The sequence below is a fragment of the Hippopotamus amphibius genome, chromosome 10, assembly GCF_030028045.1.
Source record: "Hippopotamus amphibius kiboko isolate mHipAmp2 chromosome 10, mHipAmp2.hap2, whole genome shotgun sequence".
Taxonomy (NCBI): domain Eukaryota; kingdom Metazoa; phylum Chordata; class Mammalia; order Artiodactyla; family Hippopotamidae; genus Hippopotamus; species Hippopotamus amphibius.
The window spans coordinates 49,985,892-50,007,655 of NC_080195.1; the positions used below are offsets into that span (position 1 = coordinate 49,985,892).

Sequence of the window (21,764 nt, forward strand, 5' to 3'; positions counted from 1 at the left end):
AAATAGGTAAAGGGTGCCAGTGCCCCCAACTTGCAAATTCTAATTGCACTTTCAAAGTGACACGTTCATTAACATCCATGAGAGGTACCTAAGTTACCCACAAAGGGAGCCAAAGCCATCAGGATGAATTAGGGGGGTCTGGGGACCCCCCCAAGAGGGAGGCCTACTTCCCAGTGAAGACTTTTTTGTCTCATTTGTGCTTTCTTTCACCATGTACTACTTACCTTAAAAAACACAAACTTTAGGGGGTAGAAATTTCCTGAGGAATTCTATTTCCACTCTGTGTAAGACAAAATGAAAATTCACACAGAAACAGCAAGCACTGATGACAGTGGGGCAGAGAGTGAAACCACCTCTGTGAGTGATAAAGCTTAAAACAAATCATAGAGAATGCTCTGAATCTGGGAATATTGGGGGTGAAAGCCAGCCAAAGGGCTGACAGATGTTTGCAATAAAAATTGTATCATCGACATACTTTACCTAAGTTCTGATTAGGACAGACAGACTCATGGCAATCAAATCATCCCTCTTTGGAAATTTTACATCTGTTATTAAGTGATATTTTTGTGGGTTTAGGATCTTCAAATGTATTTTTCAAAGCTCTTCAGGGAAATAAAGATTTAAATTAGTCATTTAAGAAAAAGTAACACTGAATCCTGTTCATTTTTTTCCCTTTTCAGACAAATGTAATTGTTAATTATGTATATACACATGATCTTAGAGCTGGGACTGTGTCAAAATCAATTCTACAAGCAGCAGGAAATGAAATGGAACGGGAATTTAACCAAAAGATGGCTCAACCACTACTAGATTCCCAGAGGGTACTGGTCACGAAAGGATTTAAATTGCCCTGCAAATACGTATACCATGTGTTGTGGCCTTTCATATATTCTGAACAAAAACTGGTAAGGTCAAACTAAATTTATCTTTCTGTATCTCCAGAGTCTATGTAGTCTGTTGAATTTCCATCACGTCATTACATTCACAAAATGTTATTGTCAAGTGGAATAGTCCCCATTCTCTACTACTTCTGTGAGTACCTGAAATACTAAACAGGTGTTGTTGTCACAAGTTATCTTAAGAAGTTTAATTTAAAAGATCACCTAACCCATTTCTAAATTTTAAGGGAGCATACAGCAGATAGACACAGAAACATCAGGGCTCCCTCAGTCTGCACACTCGTTCACCTCACTGCACCCAGTGACCCTGTAGGCCTTTTCCTACGTGGGCCTGGGATTCAGCCTCTTCATATCTCCTGCCATCTGTTAAATTCCAAGAGGACCTGGGATCTCTCTTCCAGTACCATTCCAGTCAAATCTGTTGCCTGTGGTGTCTTCCCACCTGTGCCTGTGGTGGAGCTTAGCTTTCTGGCAGACTCTACAACTGAGGGACATAAATTACATGCATTAAAGAATAGGGGGACCCACTAACATGTGGAGAGAGGGACACAGTCCCCTTTTCTGCCTTTGTGTATCTTTATTTTGTCACCATTTCTGGTCTTCTCTTGTCTAGAAGCCCTCAAATCCCAAATTGGTCCTCCAATCACTCTCTATCCCTCCGTTTTCCAAGGTCCTTCCACATTAGTATAACCTTCCCACATTAGTATAACTGATATACTAGTATATTAGCATAATGTAGGAAGGGTATTAGATGAGCTTCCTACATTAGTATTCAGTTTGAATGTTGAAACGTTGATGGAAATTTAAATCTGCCAAAAATAAATTACATGACAGATCTTAATGACATTAAACAAATGTTGCTTACTTACTTTAACCTCTGCCTCTTTTATTAAAGCTCTTTATGTTGACCCAGAAGTGACAGGTAAGTGGGGATGAACTGAAAGTTAGCTCTCTGACCTGGGGAGAAGGCTATATAATGGCACAAAATGGTGACTCAATGACTTTAGTTTCTCAGCCCTTTCATTTCTCATCATCTAACTATTTATTTATTTATTTATTTTTGCCTGTGTTGGGTCTTCATTACTGTTTGCCAGCTTTCTCTAGTTGTGGTGAGCAGGGGCTACTCTTCGTTGCAGTGTGCGGGCTTCTCAGTGCAGTGGCTTCTCGTTGCGGAGCATAGGCTCTAGGCGCATGGGCTTCAGTAGTTGCAGCATCTGGGCTCAGTAGTTGTGGCGCACAGGCTTAGTTGCTCTGTGGCATGTGGGATCCTCCCCGACCAGGGATCAAACCCGTGTCCCCTGCATTGGCAGGTGGATTCTTAACCACTGCGCCACCAGGGAAGTCCCTCATCATCTAACCTTATAGCTGTAATGGGTCCCCTATGGAGTGGGACCTTTTCTGTTCTCTGAGGAGGCATGGACATGGCCCTGAAGAGTAGTGGAGGTTGGCACTGTAGAATATGGGCAGGATTAAGGGGTAAGTGAAGTTTTATTCTTGACTCAAGGCGGATCTTAAATTTGTGTTTTTCCTGCAGACATTGGAAACTGTAATGAAGAAATGCTTGGAAAAATGTCTTGAGCTGAATATAACTTCCATTTCCTTTCCTGCCTTTGGGATTGGAAAGTCGAAGCATGCAGAAGCAGAGATTATGTTTAATGAAGTCTTAATATTTGCCAGACACCATTTGCAACAGTTAACTGTAAAGTTTGTGATCTTCCCAGAAGAATGGGAGACATACAGGGTGAGTTAATAGCTGAGAGATGTCCTGCAGTTCATTCATTCATTCACTTAACAACACCTGTTTAGCATCTGCAAAGTAAGACATGGGGCCTGTTAAGTGCTGTACAGTGTACTGATGGTCTTACTTGGTGAAATTTAATTCTTATAAATTGCTGACCTCTGACCTAGTAAAGGATGTCATTGTAGAAGCCATGTTTACCCCACTACCTAGCTTCTCTCTTGTCCTTTTTTGGCATTTATTCTTCCCTCTGCTCCTGAAAGGTAAGAAACCTCCTAGTTTTGTGGGGTCCTCTGCTCCTTCCCCTTCTCTTTCCCACCTGCCAGCCTGTCTCCGTGTGGGTGGTTGCCATTCTCTCTTTCCCTACAAGGAAACAAACTGAGACTCATTCTAGCTTGCTCTTTTCTGGAGCAAGTGTCAAGGTTCATATTCCTCTTGCTGCCTCACAAGACACAGGGAGGTTTGTAGTGTTTACTGATTTTTGTTGCTGACATCAAGCTATCCACGTTACAACACTGAAGGAGGAATTGGGAAGAGATGTTCACAGTGGGGTCTCGTGAGCCAGTGTAAGCCGGCTGCAGTACACCATTGTCTCATCCACAGCTCACCTGCAAGACTGGCGAATTACTCAACGAAGTAGCTCACCTTCTTGACAAAATTAAACATCCTGTCGTTGGAATGAAGTTCACCACTCCCCCCGGCCCGACACACACACCTCCACAGAGGACTATTACTGGGCCCAGACAGGTGCCCTGAGGACACCTCTGGACTGTCCATGAAGCACCACATCCCTGTAAGAGGAACTACTGGAACAGAAGGCTCTCATTCTCTTCAACATACAAACAAAAATGTAAACGGCAGTCCAGCAGTATAGAAAAGATCAGCGACAGTCTGAGGGCTCCCCTAGGGGCTAATAATGAAAGTGGTTGCCATGAGTTGCATGAGCCAGTTACTGTGCCAAGAAGAAGCTGTCTCTCTTCAGTCTCCCCTCAGTCCTGTGATGCATCTAGAGTTGACCTGACTCGGGAAGACCCGCCTACACTGAACTCACAATGAAGTGATACTTACCTTCACAAACTCGTGAATTTCCATTTCATGAGTGACAATGAGTAGGTAACTCCCCGGCTGACCAAAATACTGTGTTCACTGGTATTTCATGATGATAAGGGTCCTGGGTGGCGCTGAGTATCTATAAAAGGCAATGGATAGCCATTCATTTGGTTATTTAACAAATATGTATTGCGTATCTACTCGTACCTTGTGTGAGATGTTACGTCTCAGAATAAGGAACTCCTTACCAGGAACACTCCTCACATTCCTTACATGAAGTGTTGGTCATTTGTGGACAGGGCTGGAGAAACTGCCAAATTCTTGCCATTTGAATCTGCGTTTCCAGACTCCTTGCAGACTGTCTGCTTGTTATCCATACCTTCTATGTTATTGATACTGGTTAAGTTACAGTTTTCTTTCACATTCAGTTCAAAAGCCTTGCCTAATCGATTTGTAACCTTGCAGCATAATACTGACTTTTAAGTGATTTTGGAAGAAAGCTGATTTTATCCATTTTGTGTGTGGCAGCTGTTATTAGTCTGTTTATCAGCAGATAATGTTATCTCTGTTTTGGAGGGCAGGGAACTTCCTCCCTGTTATGACCTCTCCAGGTATTAAATAAATATGGTAAGATTGAGGGCTTTTTTGCTCTGGAAGTAGCAGCTGCAAATATAATTTATGAAGAAAAAGTGCTACAGGTGAAGAAACTTCATTATTAAAGTTCAGATGCAGTGAAGAATCTAGTCTTTACCTCATTGTTTACCATCTTTGTCAATGAAGAATTACTGCCAATTGCATCAACTTTAAACAAGGAAGACCCTGGGCATGGTGGTCCCAAACCCTAGGAGAGATGAGTTTTTTCATACTATGTTAAAGGATCTACCTGGCAATATACATAAATCTCTGTGCGTAGACTGTCATATACTAATAATTATAACAATAGCTAACATATTGAATAGTTATAATATCTTGGGTACAATTATAAGCACTTCACAGGAATTGATCATTTATTCAATCTACAAACAAAACATGGTGTGCATATAACTTTCTAAAATGAGTTTGTTTTATTGATTACAAGAGCATTTGCCTCTGTCTTCTTCAGTGACATATCCACAGCTTTAGTTCAGTGCCTAATATGCAATTAGCAGGGTGTTGATATCTATGAATGAATGAATGAATGCTATTTTGCCTTGGGATGTACATTCTCCTTTTTTTATGACAGATTTTAAGATTTATGGGTTTTTTTTTTTCCATTTTTCCTATACTTGTTTCCCCTACGTGTTCTAATAGACTGTAGTGCTGCACTTGCTGTTCCTGAGGACTTTCCTAAAGACTGCTTTAGAGCTGTGGCAGTGGGAATAGGGGATGACAGAGTAGATGAGGTCAAATGTGGTGAGTGCAGATAGAGAGGGATTTTGATGACTGTGGCTAAAAGCCCCACTTAGGACTTTCTTGCTCTGTTTTGCTTCCTGTAGGTTTTCAGTGCTGAAATGGAAAAGAATAGGTTGAAGCTGCCGGGTCTCAACAATAACCCTGATGGTGAGTACGGAACTCACAGATCTGAAACAGAGTCTACCACTGTAGGCTCATCTTACTCTTGATCATCTGAACTAATGGAGAGAAGATGGATAAAGAAGCCAAATAGTTTTCATTGCACTCCTGCCTGGATACCAACGTGCTCTATACCTGACCGTGCTTCTATTTTTGCTCAGTCTAGTTTCATGATATGAACAGAGAGAAGCTAAGTTGCAGTAGGTAACCCACAGTGTGGGTTGTTCCTTCACAAATAGCTGTCTATATTTTTTTCATAAGCTTACGAAGCCAGTTACTCTTTCTGCTTTGAATAGAGTGACATCTAAGTGGGGTTACTTACTAGTAATCATAGAAAACACATCTCAGTAATATCAGGTAATAATAAGTGGATTAACCCAGTGCTGCCCAAACCTGAGTAATCATTGGGACCATGATGAAAATTTTAAAAAACAAACGAACAAGAATATGTATGGCCCAACTCTACAGATTCTGATTTGGGAACTCTGGATCTGGGCTAAGCATGTATATTTTTCAATGTTTCCTGGTCAATTTTGCTGCTGAACCGGGTTTGGGGATCACTGGACTAAACCAATCCTGGTTGTGGTTGGAGAAGGATTAACGTTGTCTTATAACTCCATTCCTGTAGAGGAGTTGGAGTGGACTGAGATGGAATTATGTTATGACAACTAGGATGTGTACTTCTGAAATAGTCTTTTGATCCATGGTTTTCTATAGGTGTTCAGAACACCAGACATTCAACCAGCAATAGAAATTATTCGGATATTTTCCGTTAGGGTCAAAATGATATGCTTATACCCTTTAATAGAAGAGTTCACTTATGGACCTTCAGTGTCCAGCAGAAATGAAGAAGAGGGAAATTTTAAGAGCTCTGGCCTGTGACTGCACCTCTTATGAGCCTGTTTATCTATCTGTAAAATGATGATAATTACAGATTGTTGTGAGGATAACTGGAGGTTGTGTAAACAAATGCCAGGGGATAAATAACAAATGAGAGGATGGACAGACTCCCCAGGTGGCCTAGAAGAGGGAGAGATGCCCTTTGACTGGAAGGGAGCACGAATGGCTTCATGGACAAGATGGTTCTAAGTTGGCCTTTGAGAATGGCAAGATTTCCAGTGGCCAGAGTTGGTGGGGGTAGGGCACCCAAAGTGAAGAAAACTGAAAGAAGCAAACAAATGCAGTGCATGTTTGGGAAACCACAGTGACTCTAGGGAAGCTAGATAGGAGGGGTTTTAGGAGAGGATAAAAGGAGGGGGAACATACACATGTCCCTGTATCATTAATCTGAAAAATGGGACGAGGCATTGCCATTTACTTCAGTAATTCTTGACGACATCGATAAAGGAATTATAGCACAGGACAGTACCTGAGATTAATAATGATTAATGACGGTGATCTCAGATTATTAAGGAAAAGTTAAACTATTTAGGAAGGCAGGGAAGTATGTTTCCATTATAAGTATTTAACTGATGAATAGTTAAATATGTCTTGGTGCTAGAAGAGACTCCTTTAGTGATTTCAACAGTTTAGTTACCTAGAAGAACAATTCTTCTTTCCTGATAATGATGGATAAGTGAGGTATCACCAGGTACTGTTTTTATTGTCTCCTAAAAAGTAATATAAGCTCCCAGGCAGAACAAGTGTTTAAAAAAAAGTACGTCATCAATATAAGAATCTCTATCACCTCTTAACTGTTGTCTAAAACTTTGGTTTTTATTGTTACCAGACAGAGGCCATTCTCCCACTCCTACTTCTAGGTATGTCTTGGTACTTTTTCCTAGCTCCTGGTACCACCCAATTACTACATCAGGGGAAAAGATGCTAGTGATCACTACTGTCCTGAGATCCCTCACTGGGAAGCAGGACTGTGTGAGCACTGGAGTCCCGTTGCCCACACCTACCAGCTCCCTGGCCACCACTTGCAAGTCCTATAACTATGGGCATGTTACTTAATAACTTTCTGAATCAGTTTCCTCATTTGCAATATAGGTACTACTAATAGTGTCTATTTGATAGGATTGTGAGAATTGAATAAAATAATATAGGTAAAGCACTTAGAATAATGCCTCAAAATAGTAAATGTTCAACTTACTTTTTCCCCTCAAAATATGTTTCTGAGATTCATCCACGTAGCTCAAGTTTACTTCTTTTCATTGCTATAACATCCCGTTGTTGAAGGACATTTGGGTAATTTCCAGTTTTTTGCTGTTACAGACAAGAATGTGAACTTTCTTGTCTACATCTCCTGGTACACACGTGCCAAAGTTTCTTTAAATAATATAATTATAGGAGTGCTTGCCCCAGTTTTACATCCATCATGAGTATATAGGAATTCCAGTTGCTCTTCCCAGCACTTGATATTGTCAGACTTATGAATTTTTTCCAATCTGGTTTTTTTCATTTCCCTGATTACCAATGAAGACAAGCATCTTTTCACACGTACATGGGCCATTTGTGTTTCCTTTTCTGTGAAATCTTTTGCCCAACTGGCTACTGGGTTATTTCTTTTTCTTAATGATTTGAGGGAATTCTTTATGTATTCCAGGCACTGCCTCGTCTAGGAATTCCCTCTCAGCTAGTCCATCGCCCACTCCACCCCCATTTTCTCCAGTTTGGGTTCAGAGTGACTCTAATCCATCAGCAATTCTTCTTTCTTTCTATATCTTTACTCCTTGTGGAGTGGGATTGTGGAGAGGGGTACAGGTGGGTGGGTCGGAAACAAATTCCATTTCCTTTTCTACTAGAATATATGCTGCGTTCAGCATTAGTGGCTGCTAAGCTCCAAATGCTGGTTATGGAGGTGCAAAATGTCCTTTCATATACACGTAAGATATAAAAAGGAATCCCAGGTATTGAAATTACAGGTATTTCTTTTTTCCATTATACTTTGATAATTTCCAATTTTTCAAAAATATTGTTTTTATAATCAGAAACACATGTTTTCTTAAAAAGAATGTTTGCTCTTTAAGCTCTATGGCTTTCAGAGATGTTTGATTTTTTTTTTTTTTTGAGATGTTTGATTTTAAACCTGGTGGTATCAAGAGTTGGGAAATCCTATTCAGCAAGAAATAATACTTTGTTGACATCCAGATGAGATTACAAGGTGAACTCATCTGTAAATTGACAAATGCAGCACAGCAGGGGCAAGACATGATAAGCTAAACTCTGTGTTCCCAAGGAGACTGTAAACTATACATTTAGATTTTCTTTGTACCCAGCACAGCTCTCACAGATAGGTACTACTGCTACGGATGCTCGGGGCAAACACTGGCTATGGTATGTTGCTCTGCACTGGTTTAAAACCCACCTGCCTTCTGTGGTTGCTCATGATAGTATTTTCAGTCCCCCAGGGGACCGGAGAGGAGAGAGAAAACAGATTTCCTGTCCTCAATCTGATGGGATCCAATCAGGAAAAGATAGATGAGGCCCAAGCTTGGATCCAGAGGATACTGACTCTCTGGGACTGCCACGTCATTGAGGATATGCACATCCTCTACCTCGGGAAAAAGGAACATGACAACCTGGCTCAGCTTCAGAAAACTTCGTGGGTCTCTATCTCAGAGATTATCAGCCCGGGAAAGGCACATTTAGAGATTAAAGGAGCCCGGGCTGACCTCGTGGAGGCAGTTATGCACATTGAACATATGCTGTGTGAAGTTCAAGAGGAAATGGCAAGAAAAAAGGAGCAAGTCCTTTGGGGCTTGTCAGGTGAGCAACTTTCAACTAACTTCCAGCTTTCGGGTGCAAGCATGCATGTATGTAAGTGGGTGAGAGAGAGAATGGGAGGGGAGAGAGAGCAAACCATGCTGGGTGTGTTAGGCCGTAACTTTTTTTTTATAAATTTATGTATTTATTTATTTTATTGGCTGTGTTGGGTCTTTTTTGCTGTGTGCGGGCTTTCTTTTAGTTGCGGTGAGTGGGGGCTACTCTTCGTTGTGATGCGCGGGCTCCTCATTGCCGTGGCTTCTCTTGTTGCGGAGCACAGGCTCTAGGCGCATGGGCTTCAGTAGTTGCAGCACATGGGTTCAATAGTTGTGGCTCATGGGCTCTAAAGCACAGGCTCAATAGTTGTGGTGCACGGGCTTAGTTGCTCCGCGGCATGTGGGATCTTCCTGGAGCAGGGATCGAACCCGTGTCCTCCTGCATTGGCAGGCGGATTCCTAACCACTGTGCCACCTAGGAAGCCCTAGGCCGTAACTTTTATAACCGTATTTTGGCTCTCTTTCTACCAGCAGGGTTAATTATTAGTAAATGAAAACAAACACACACACAGCTGGGTTTCGTGGTGATGACATGGATCGCCTAAGAGGCAATTACAAGGAAGCCCAGGATAACCCAAGCCCAGGCTCCAGGGAAAAAATTACATCCCTAATTCTGCAGATGGTGCATTCAAATGCAGACACATTCCACTTACTTAATTCTTTAATTGAGTTTTGTTGCAATTATTTATTACTGGCAGCATTAGGAGCCGTAAAATTACTTACTTTGAGCCTTCTCACCAGAGTCAATTATTCATTGGTACTGTGAGATGTACTCAAGTGTCACTCATTCAGTGGGGCAAAATCCATCAGGTTTGACTCTGGGAATTTGGGTCTGGAGAGATCCTTTTAACTTAGCCCTAGAGCTAAGGAGGAAATTATACCGTTGAAAATACTGCCTTGGGAGATAGAGGCTTATTTCTTTCCTTTATTCCACTAGTGCGTGTTGCACCCACGGTATGTGAAGCCTTGTGCTAGGTGCTTGGGATATAGTGATGAGGTGAACATTGTTCCCACTCGCAATCTAGCTGGGGAAACTGAGGAGTAAGCAGGTTAGTTATGAACAAGAAGGTGAAAGTGCTCTGGAAACAACTCGGCGAGGCAGCTAACCCAGACTGGGGAGGTAAGGGGAAAGCTTCTCAGGGGAGGTGTCACAAATGGAGAAGTGAAGAATAGGTGGGAGTTAGTAAGGCAAAGAAAGACACTTTCAAGAAATCAGACCATAGCTGGGCCTAGGTTATGCAAGACTTTATAAATCACATGAAAGTATTCAGAGTTTTTCTTGAAATAAATGGAGAGCCTTGAATGATTTTAAGCAACGACAAGGTCAGACTTGTATTTTAGAAAGATTACCGGTTGTAATGGGGAGAGTGAATTTAGTGTGAAAATGCAGACGTAAAATTTCAGAGAACACCTTATTTTCACCATGTGTTTGTAAAAATAGTTCAGGCAGATATGGTCAAAGTGAATGGGAGTTTGCAATAAATGTTGTATCCTCATTCCACAGAAAATGCAGTGTTAGAAACCATGGACAAAAATAATTCTCAAGAATGAGACCCGAGATTATTATGATTTCTACTCAGCTTTTGAAATGTAGTGACCATGGGTCTTTAAATTGACGTTGATACTTCTCAAGAGAACAAGATAGAAAATAGCACTGATCTCCTGTAAAGCTTGTGGCATTACTTTAACTGCATTCATAAAGGTGGCCCCTTCTCCCAGCTGTTGGCAATTTAGTCATATAAGTCCCCTGCCCTGCTGCAAGGTGGCATTCTTTGGGCAGTTGATGACTAAGCATATTATTCCACAGCAGCGTTTCAGAGGTTCATAGAGACTCACCCCCTCTTCATCAGGTTAAGATCTTCATTAACAAAATGGATAATTTTGAAATGAGTTATTACTGCAGGGAACATCAACTATCCACCAGAACAATATGTCTTAAATAATAGAAGTTAGGCATCTCCTCTTTTGTGGTGTTCTTTTAATCTCTTCTTGTTGAGTGTTTCTGATAGCAGGACTTTGTGGATCTTTGAGTTTCCGGTGCCCAGCCCAATGCCTGGCTTGTAGTAGGAGCTCAGTAGATGTTTGCTGAACTCAAAGGAGCTGAACTCTGGTACTATACTTTATAAATGTGAGCTGTGGCTCTCCTGATTTAATTCACAGTCTCTTCCTTTGAAATGTCCTGGCTTTGGTGTTCCCCTGCTGTGGAGTTATGTTCCTTCTGCTCTCCTGCTTTGCAGATTTACAACGTGGCCCTCTGTGGGTTTCTCTGAATTTATCATCTGCTTTTTGTGGTTAAATTGCACCCATTCAATTAGGTAACGTGCTGGGATTAGGTCATTTTAGTATACTTGGTCTTAAGTCAAATGGAAAATAAACTGAAGGAAAAGAAGCCTTTTGGGGGGTTTTCATTTATCCACCTGTGTATTTAGTTCAATAAGGAGCTCCTTTGGGTCATAAAAGGTTGTCCCTTGAATGTAATATAGGAAAGAAGGAAAGAAGCTAAGGAAGGAAAGAAGGAAGAAAAAGAGGGAAAAGGAAGGAAGGGAGGAAAGACATACACCATAAACTATTACTCTCCAAATTTTGTTCTTGGTTGGGTGGCAAATGAATAACATATGTGCTAAATATTCTACCTGGCCCCTTACAGAAAGCACTGGTGAAACCCAGGTTTACAATCTTGGATCTGTACGTATTAGCTTTGTGATACTGAGCAAGTCACTTAACTCCTCTAAGTTTCAATTTCTCTGTTTGTAAAACTATGTTGATTATTTCAGTGGTGGTGTTGTAATACCCAAATGAGGTAGAGATACGAAACTGTTTTGAAAACTTTGAAGTGTTACATAAATGTCATACTGTTTTTCATCATTCCTTAATATTTTCTTACACTTTGGGATTTCTGTCGATTGGCATCCTAGCTAAAATACAAACATTTCCTATTAGCAATACAGCTGTATATTATCATTACAGCATTGATGGGGGGAGTATGTATTAATGCTCTTTTTTCTCTTATCCCCTCAGCTTCATAATCCAAATCATCTGAGGTCAAATTTATTTATTTATTTATTTATTTATTTATTTATTTATTTATTCATTCATTCTGTGGGAGAGTCTGCCTCCCATGGGCTGTAACTTTTTTTTTGAGCCTGATTTTTTATTTTTATTTATAAAATTTATTTAATTAATTTATACATTTGGCTGCACCCCGTGGCACGAGGAACTTCCCAGACCAGGGATCAAAGCCATGCCCCCTGCAGTGGAAGCGTGGGGTCTTAACCACTGGACCACCAGGGAAGTCCTGAGGACAAATTTATTAACCTCCTATTTTATCCTATGACTTCTCATGGTATTATAGCTGTCCTTGCGTGTCCTAAACATATGAGGCATACAAGTTAAACTGCTTATCTATTCCTCCAAATTTTTATAATTTGTTTCATTTAATTTCGATTTATTTGTTTATTTGGCCGTGCAGCACAGCTTGCAGGTTCTTAGTTCCTCGACCCAGGACTGAATCTGGGCCCTGGCAGTGAAAGCACCGACTCTTAACCACTGGACTGCCAGGAAATTCCCTCTTTTAATTTCTTTACACACCTTTCCCTCTCATAGAACTCTGAGACAAAGTTTTATGTTACTCATTTTTAGGGCAGCAGAGTGATCAGCAAACAGAAAACCAAAATCAAATGAAGGAAAATGCATTTCTGAAATGCCTAAAGCTTTCAACTCGAGAAATTCAGGATCAAAAGAAACAGTTTGAAGACTGTGGTTTGCGGGTTATAAAGGTATACTTAATTAAGGCAAGAATTTCACTCATCTGCTATCACTTGGTTCTCCAGCCAGAAGAAAAACTCACTTGCTAATGACTCTAAGTTAGCTGCTCAGTGACCTGGAATCCTAGGAATTAGTCTGAAAGGAGGGCAGTGATGAGCAGGTATGAGGGGTATAGTTGGAATCAAGTGGTAGAAATGATGTCAGTATATACAGAAGCATAGATCAAGACTCAGGGATAAGCTATCTGCCTATCTTGAAGCAAAATAAAAGAAATGCAATAGCATTTATCACATTTATCATGATTGTTTACCTATTTTTATCTCTCATTAAACTATGAGCTTTAAGAGGGCAAAGGCTGTGTCTGCAGTTGACCATTTCATAACCAGTGCCTAGCATATAGTGATTGTTGAGTGAATTTTTATCAAAGAAGGGAAAGGGAATTTTGAAGAGATACAAGTCAAAATAGGAGAGGGTTGGGGCCAGGAGAGACTCTTATGCAACTTTATATGAGAAGGAAATCACGTGCAAAGTAAGATACACCTAAGTGCCTTCATTTTTGAAGCAGAGTATCAGGCAATTTAAGTAGCAGTTCTCCAGTTTCTTTTTCAGTTTTTCATTTCCTTGGGCTATAGGTGGAGAAGATAGACAATGCACTTCTCACGGCTGTCTTCCAAAGAAGGAAGAAACTGATGGAAGGGAGAACCCATGGGAAACCTGTGAGCCACAGGTTGTTTCAGCAAGTCCCACATCAGTTCTGCAAAATGGTATACAGAGTCGGCTTTCACAGGATGTACTCGGTGCCCTGCGGTAAGTGTCAGTCCCTCATGATCGGGGTTACTCTGTGTGAGAGTGGGTGAGCAGACACCAGCAGATCACTCACCACTAATAGCATTTGTGGTTTGGTGAGAGGGTCACTTACAGCTGGGATTCAGTGGTAAAGTCATTTGGAAAGAGTCATATTTAGAATTTTTCCTTTGTGGCTGGTGGGTTTTATGTTGATGAAAGTGTTTGCAGTCAGAGCTACAGTTCACTGCTTTCCCCCTTTCTGTGTTTGTGTCTTATCCGCAGAGAGCTCCCTGGAGCTTCTTTTTTCTCTCCTATCTCAACGAAATTATTATCAACACTACCAAACCGTCTTCCTCCCTTAATTAAAAGAGCACTTTCCTGAACTTCATAAAGTTGCTCTTTCCTCTTCCATCCTCTTCATTTCCTGTGGCTGCCAGTGAATGAATTCGGCATCATCTGACGGGGGAAATGAGTAATATCCTAAGATCCTTCTCAGTTATGGGGATTCTATGTGTAGTAGCTTCTGTGTCTCAATTGTACAAAAATATTGCATACTTTACTGCTGTATTTCCTCTTTTAAATCTCTCCAAAGGAAGCTAAGAAGTTTAGTATTCATCACGGAGGATACCTAGCAGTGCAGCTTGATCTTGTCTGGTTCATTAAGTACATGGCTTTGATCGTTACCTTTCAATTACATAGCATGATCCTGGCTGTAGAGCCTACGCCAGGGCTTGATTTCTGGAAAGCAAAGGGTCTGGAAATCATCTTCTTCCCCACCATGGTGAAGTCTTTGAGTATAAGCAGGAAAGCAACGACCAGTGTGGTCCTTTCATTGGCAAAGTCTTAAGAATTCATTACTTCCATTTGCTCCTAAACCCATTGTAGCTGGCTTCTCTGCACCCCACCCCCGCCCCTTCTGTTTCAACGTAAACTAAACTACTCTAAGAACATCACAATCCTCATATTTTCCAAATCCAGCGAGTGCCCGCTTTTCAATTCTGTGACAGACACGGCTAATTGCCTACCCAACCTCTGTACGCATATTTCTTCCTCAAATGCCTAAGACACACGCCATCCTCCCAAGGAAGACTGTCCCAAAGTCTCATCTTGGCCCACCGTCAGCCTCAAGTCCAGACAGTCCTTTCTTAAAGCTTAGCGGCAAGGTAATTGTCCTAATACACTTACTATACAACGATATGAGAGGGAGCAGGAAGACTGCAATAAAAACTCCCATTTTGAAAGGGAGAAAGGAAAACACGCAAGTCACTGGTCTATACCACTAACCACATGCTGCTGGCCCAGAATAGTACAGACTCTATTCTGGGAGTGCAGTAAGACCCTTGGTTTGCACTCTGGGAAAAATCTTCCTTATATATTGCCGCCCTTGGTCGTTTCTAGGTGCACTGCCTACCAGGGTCCATGAACTGCTCCAGGGATCTAGAATGCTTCCAGGCTACTGATGGCTGGACTTGTGGTTTTTTCAGCTATACAGTTCCTTTAAAAACTAAGCAGCATGAGGCCTGTTTGTTTCTGGTCAAGTTTGTGTCTTTTTAACCCAGCCAAAGATCCTGTCTCCATCTAGTCGTTAAGCCTCAAGATTCTGGTCTTTTACCTACTGGCCTCTGTGCTCGGCCCATCTGCCTAGCCTTTAGCTTAACAGTTACTGCTTTGAGGCGATTCAGACAATAGACTCAGTGGGGAGATAGTACTCATTGTGACTTGTGCCAGTGTGTCTGGTGAGAACACATAACTGGAGGTGCCTGAGAAACCCTGGAGATAACTATTTTGTCACCACTGAAGTTGTTTGCAACTCACTTTTTTTAACCTAGTTTTCATTTGGCGTACAGATGCTCTTGGCTTTTTCACACCTGCATTGTTCCAAATTATGGGACTCTCAGTAAACTTAGATGCCATGTGTTGGTAGAGGGGACTTCTATTAACAAAGATTTATTTATTTTTCTATCTTTCTTGCATTCTAGCCAGTTCTGTTCTGAGTTCATCTCTTGCTTGTAAGACTTGGATGAATGCAGCAAGAATGTTGCTTGCATGCTTGGAGTTTCTTTACTGGATTCATTCATTCATTCCATAAGTATTTATTGAGAACATGCTAAGAGTTAGGCCTTGTGCTAGATGGGAGGGATACCACAGTGAAACAAAATACAGGGTTCTTGCCCTTATAATTTATAATCTAGCAAGTCCATCTGTTGTCCTTTTTTTAAATGTTGGTGTTTTCTGGAGTTCTAAAGGAACCCTTTGTTCTTTTTCCTCTACAGTGTCCCCCCAGCTGATTATACCTACTTCCATGGCTTCAACTCTCCCTCTATGGTGATGACTTGCAAATTTGTAACTCTAACCCCCTACCTTTCTCTTGACCTGCAGGTCCATATTTCTGTCTTTTGGATATCGCTACCCAGATGTCCCACAGCCACCTCAAGCTGAATTCTTCTCTTGGCCATACTTTTCCTTAAGAAATAGGCTCCCTCCACCCCCACCCCCCATACTCCCTAACCTGGCTAATACCCACATCCATCTACCAGGTGTCCTAGGCTGGAAACTTTATCATCCTCCATTCCTTCCTTTCTCTCACTCTTATATTGAGGCAGTCATGCAGTTCCAGTGATTCTCAATAAAATTCTCAGTCCAGCCTTACCTCTCTATTCTTACTGCCTTAGTTCATCTTCCCCTCAGCCTAGAGCATTACCTGGTCTTTTCCTTGCCTCAGAACCACCCCATGTGACCTATCCTTTACTCTGCTACCACAATTACCCTGCTAAAAAGTTGCATACCCGTTTAACATCTACATTTTTAGTTGCCTACAAGGTAAAAAAACCCAAACTCCTTAGCAGAGCATTTAAGGCCACGGCCCCATGTTATTTCACCAGCTTATCACTTGTTATCTTCCTCAACACAATAGCCGTGAACTTCTTGGAGTTTCCTAAATATGTGCTGTATGTTTTCATGCCTCTGTGCCTTTCCATGTGGAGTGCCTTCCCTCCTGACCCTTTTTTAGCCCTACGAACTCCTCTTCCTTCTTTAAGATATGGTTCTAATGGCATCTCCTGTTTGACACCATCCCCAACTCCTACAGGCCCAGCGAGTTGCTTCTCCCTGTGCTCCGGTACTTCCTTCATTTCTTTGTTACATCTATAAATCTAACAAGTACAAAATTTTACAGTACCACACATCTCAGGTGTGGGATTTGTTTTCTTTATGGTTTTATAACTGAACTTTAGCTTTCATGCTCCCATGTCCACAGATGTGAAAAACTCCATCTTGACAGTTCAGGATGAACTCAGGCATTTTCAAAGTTTTCTTAGTCCATTTTTTAAAAAAAATATTTATTTATTTATTTAGCTGTGTCGGGTCTTAGTTGCAGCATGTGGGATCTTTAGCTGCAACTAAGGGATCTTTTAGTTGCAGCATGCAAACTCTTAGTTGCAGCTTGTGAGATCTAGTTCCCTGATCAGGGATCGAAGCTGGGCCCCCTGCACTGGGAGTGTGAAGTCTTAGCCACTGGACCACCAGGGAAATACCCGTTTGGGGTTTAAACTCAAGTCCTGCAAGGCTTTGCCCCTTCTTCTCTTATCCTCCCTGAGATTGCTCTAGATGATGGGACAGGCATTGTGGAGAGGACAGTCTGGCTCATGGCCCCTCATCTGTCCTCTGCCCCCCAGGGTCCTCTGCTAGGTAAACCACCCTGGGCTTTGGGCACTAGCACCTTCCTGGATGTAAATTTCCAATGCTCTTTGCTCTTAGGTAGTGTCTACACAGGCCGCTCTGTTTTTCGTGCCAAGGGAAATCCTTTCTCGGCCAGGTCTGTGCTCCTCCTGCAGCACAGGAACCTTTTGAGTGTGCTCATCTTCCAGGCTGAAATGCGGGCTCCTGGGGGGCTGTCCTCACCTGTTCTGGACATCTTCCCAGCCATTGCTGCTTTCCACTCAGGTGCCAGGCTGGGGGGGGGATCAGGCAGTGGTCCCTTCTGCTGTGGAATTCCCCCCAGTTTTTCTGAGATTTCTATTATTCTGCTCCATCTTGACTCCCAGGGCTCTCTCAAGGGAGTGGAACAGTAAAGTGAGCAAGTTCTCAGAGTCCCCAAGAGTTCTAGTCATGTCCTCTCTGATTCTTCCCACCAGGTAGAAGGAAAAACTTCTATCTTAAAGTGAGAAAACTGCTTTTAGAATGTCTTGTATTCTCTCTTCTCTCATATGTGGTATAAACTCTATGCTCTAAATCCTTCAGTCTTTTAGCCTTTTGGTTCAAAAAACCCCTCTTTCTCTCTCAGAAAACCTAACTCTGAAAGCCAGACTTTCATGACTGTATTCTCTGTTTGATTAAAAATAATTTTGTCATTTATGTATACGCACATATATGCCATATATATGTATATTCAATTGAGTTTGTTCTAAGCTTTATTCTTTTTGCCCCTGAGGTAATAAGTAGCAAGAACTCAGTGGGTGGAGGAACAAGGAACAAGGAGAAACTCCCAAAAAAGAAATCTTTGAATTTTATCTTGAAATATTGCCTTGCCACATAAAATTGTACTGTATTTTATCTGTTTACGTGTGGGGAGTTCTCTTTGTGAACTTTTGAGAACAGGGAGCATGTGTTTGCCACTTTTGAAGTCCAAGTCCCTCATGGTAGCCACTGGCCACGTGTGGATATTGAGCACTTAAAATATGGTTAATCTGAATTGAGATGTGCTATATCAAACACATACTGGATTTTAAAGACCACTGCCAAAGAAAAGAACATAAAATATCTCAATAATTTTTATGTTGATTATATGTTGAAATGATAACATTTTGGATATAATAGGTTAAACAAAAATGTTATTAAATTAAATTTACCTTTTTTAATGCGGCTACGAGAAAATTTTAAATTACATACGTGGCTTCCACTGCATTTCTATTGTTCAGTGCTGCTCTAGAACCTGAAACAGTGTTTGTTATGTCCCAAGTAAATGTAAAGAGAAAGAGAGGGAGGAATAGAAGGGAAGGAGAGAGAGAGAATATGGCTTCAAAGAAGTTTTCATTCTTTTTTTTTTCCATCTAAGTAGGGTAGAGAGGGCATTAAGCAGGGATTACCTTGAGGTCCAGAGTTTGGCCCTCAGCTTCTTGAGTGTTGTTAATATTCCAGAGAAGAGAAGACAGATCACAAGTATTAATATCAGAATGGAGAATATTCGTCTCCAGTGGTTGGAATAGGGCACATCCTCCTTGTGTCACAGTACTGAGGATGCCTAATGAATGGAAAACTACCTGGTGCGCATGGACCTAGACCAGAAGCATGTAGAAATGCTCTGGGCTCTTTTTGCCAGGCTCATGCTTGGGTGACCGGTGTCTATCTCTGTTGGCCCCAGCCTTCATGCTGCTTCTCAGTGGTTCCCGGAACCCCACTGACCTGCTCTGGGACTGGCCCCACACGTGATAGCCGTTCTCAGTGTCCATGGCTCCCCTGATGCCACCCCCAAACCACGACCTGGCTATGTGTGTGGAAGCAGAGTTCCCATGTTATAGGCCACTGTGGGCTGGGTGTAGGGAGGGGAGAACATGGACCAGAGCCCAGACTGTTCTAGGCTCATTCCAGCCTTAGGAGTCTTTGACAGGGTTCATTCAGTAACTGCCTCAGGGCTTGATCTGAAATCAGGCTGAGGGGTTGGGATGTGACGGGGTCAGGCTTCAGCTGTGGCTGAGGTTCAGTAAGCTGGATACACCTCTTCTTTCTCTAATATTCAGCCATCCTCTCTAACAGACGGGCAGGGTTTCAGCCCCTCGCATCGTGTCCAGGCCCCAGGACACTTGCTCATACTAGTAAAGTGACTTCAAGCTGCAAATCTAGAGAGGTTTCTGTACCTCACTCCAGGTGTGTCTCAAGGCCCAGAACTGCTGGGGCAGGTGAACGATTACATGGTATGATTTCAGGGATACCAGGGAAGCTGCTCGAACCCTCCAGATGCTCCTTGCATCTGTCTGGTCAATACTGACATCCCTCAATTAGAGATTCATCCATTTGGATTAGCTTTTGGAACAGGGAAAAATCCCTAGACTAGGCATCAATAGATGAGGAATCAAGTCTCATCTTTGCCTCCTATTTGAGGTTGGTATTACCACGCCTGTCTCTGCTCCCTGCTAGTAGAGAATATCCCTCTAGTAACCGAATGTCTGTGTGCCCCAGATCCAGAGTGTCTCCTCCTAAACAATGCAGATGCAACTCATGTTACTTCATATGCTCAGCATTCCCCTTATTCTGACATATTTTTCTTGTAATGTTGTCCATGAATTTGGGAGACACTTTGCCTTCTTATGTGCTTTTTTTCACTAGCTCTATTCTCAAGAGTTCTAGACATATCCTTTTTTGTAGAAGTTCGGCCACATTCTAATAGAAACAGAACCTTCCCTGCATTATGCTGTCTTTATCAGCTGCTTGGTTGGTAAGTTGACTTAAGTCATGCTCTCACTGAACCTCAGATTTTTCATGTTGTATGGAGATCCTACCCAAATCACATATTAATTGAAGATAATCAAAGTAAAAATGGTTTATAAATCATAGACTCCTCTATAAACTCTAATGGTATACTAAGATGTAAGCTATTATGTTCACGATATGAGTAATAATTTGCCACAAGTGAACAACTTTGGGTGTCTTTGCTACAGACACAGGGACTTGAGACCAGGAAGTGGTGATTATTTGGAGGATGAGGGAGTAAAACACATATTAGTACCCAAATAGGCAATGTAACTTGTCAGATCATAATAATCTTTAATTTTTTTCTCTAATCAGATCCAAAATATGGAGTTGGAATATACTTCACCAAGAACCTCAAAAACATAGCACACCGGATCAAGAAAACATCTGCCACAGATAAGCTGATCTACGTGTTTGAGGCTGAGGTACTCACAGGCTCCTTCTGCCAGGGTCATCAGTTAAATATTGTTCCCCCACCGTTGCATCCTGGAGCTGTGGATAGCCATGACAGTGTGGTTGACAGTGTTTCCAGCCCTGAAACGTTTGTCATTTTTAGTGACACACAGGCTGTGCCCCAATACCTGTGGACTTGCACTCAAGATCACGTAAAGGATTATTTAGGACAAATGACACACGCTGCACAGCAGTCTTGGAGTAAACTCTCAATTGGCAGCTCTGTTGATTAACCTCCACATCATTTTAACAACAGGTATGACCTTGCTTTGGAGGAACTAACCAAACAAGGACCATCCGTGACTCAAAGAGTGGTTTGAATATGTCACATAAACTATCATCTTAGTGCCTTCATCTTTGTCTTCCTCTCTGGGGTTGGGGTGGGTAGATACCAACTAAAACAACTCTCAGGACCTTTCCCTCTCCTTCAAGTATCTTTCATCTTCTTTACTGTAGGGAATAGCAAAAATGTTTTACATGTAATGAAGAGATTTTCTAGTATATAATCTAATCCTTTTATTTTGTAAAATGATAGTGTAACATATTAAGACAATAAGATGGTTTTAGATTTTCCAGAGAATCTTATAAAGTGCTTCATATATCAAAATAAATCACCTTTGTCAAAGTAACTGGCTCTGAAAATTATGTGTAAAGTGAAATTACTTGAAGAATAGGGACACCAGAAGGCTGATATTCTATTGACACCCTTTTTGGATTCAGCTATTTCAAGCAATGCCACTGAGGCACCATGAGGCCAAATTATTAATTCACCAAATATATCTTGGTCACCAGATGTGTTTCAGTCACTTTCTGGGTACTGGGGGTATGATGCTAGGTAGGACAAATGTCTTCCTAAAGCTTTCAGCCTAAATAATCAGAAAGGCAGCTATGGACAACTTAACAAGTGTGACCCGGTATAATAAAAGAGGAATTACAGATTCTTTGCAAAAAGTTAAGGAGAGGGAATAATTAATCTGGGGCTGGGAGGAAGTCCTTCTAAAAAAAAGTGAAACTCAAGTTGAGACCTGAAGAATTTTTAAGATAGGCAAATTAGGGATGCAGCACATTAGGAGCAGAGATGAAAGAGTATTCTATGCAGAGAGCTCTTATAAAGGCTGAATCTACTGTGACTGCCCATGCTTGACTTCAGATTTCTGCAATGTAGTGGCCAGCTAATCTTGGCATGCATCTCTTTCCTATTCTGAAATCGATATTTCTCTATACTTCCAAACTTTCCTGACCCTCACATCCTCAACCTCTTGTCTAGAAGACTTCCTCCTCCTCATCTTACCT

General features: G+C 41.6%; 1 protein-coding gene across 4 annotated transcripts in view; it reads left to right on the forward strand.

The window, feature by feature from the left end:
* The window catches only part of PARP9 (poly(ADP-ribose) polymerase family member 9), a 30,571-nt gene extending 9,495 nt beyond the window's left edge, over positions 1 to 21,076 (forward strand). For all 4 annotated transcript variants that reach the window (XM_057697527.1, XM_057697526.1, XM_057697528.1 and 1 more), the window contains 7 exons: positions 681 to 905; positions 2,434 to 2,640; positions 5,163 to 5,226; positions 8,584 to 8,949; positions 12,642 to 12,778; positions 13,400 to 13,574; positions 20,334 to 21,076. In XM_057697527.1, the coding sequence (XP_057553510.1) occupies positions 681 to 905; positions 2,434 to 2,640; positions 5,163 to 5,226; positions 8,584 to 8,949; positions 12,642 to 12,778; positions 13,400 to 13,574; positions 20,334 to 20,704 (1,545 nt within the window). In that variant the 3' untranslated portion in view covers positions 20,705 to 21,076. The remainder of the gene's footprint in view (positions 1 to 680; positions 906 to 2,433; positions 2,641 to 5,162; positions 5,227 to 8,583; positions 8,950 to 12,641; positions 12,779 to 13,399; positions 13,575 to 20,333) is intronic.
* Positions 21,077 to 21,764: the final 688 nt, after the last annotated feature.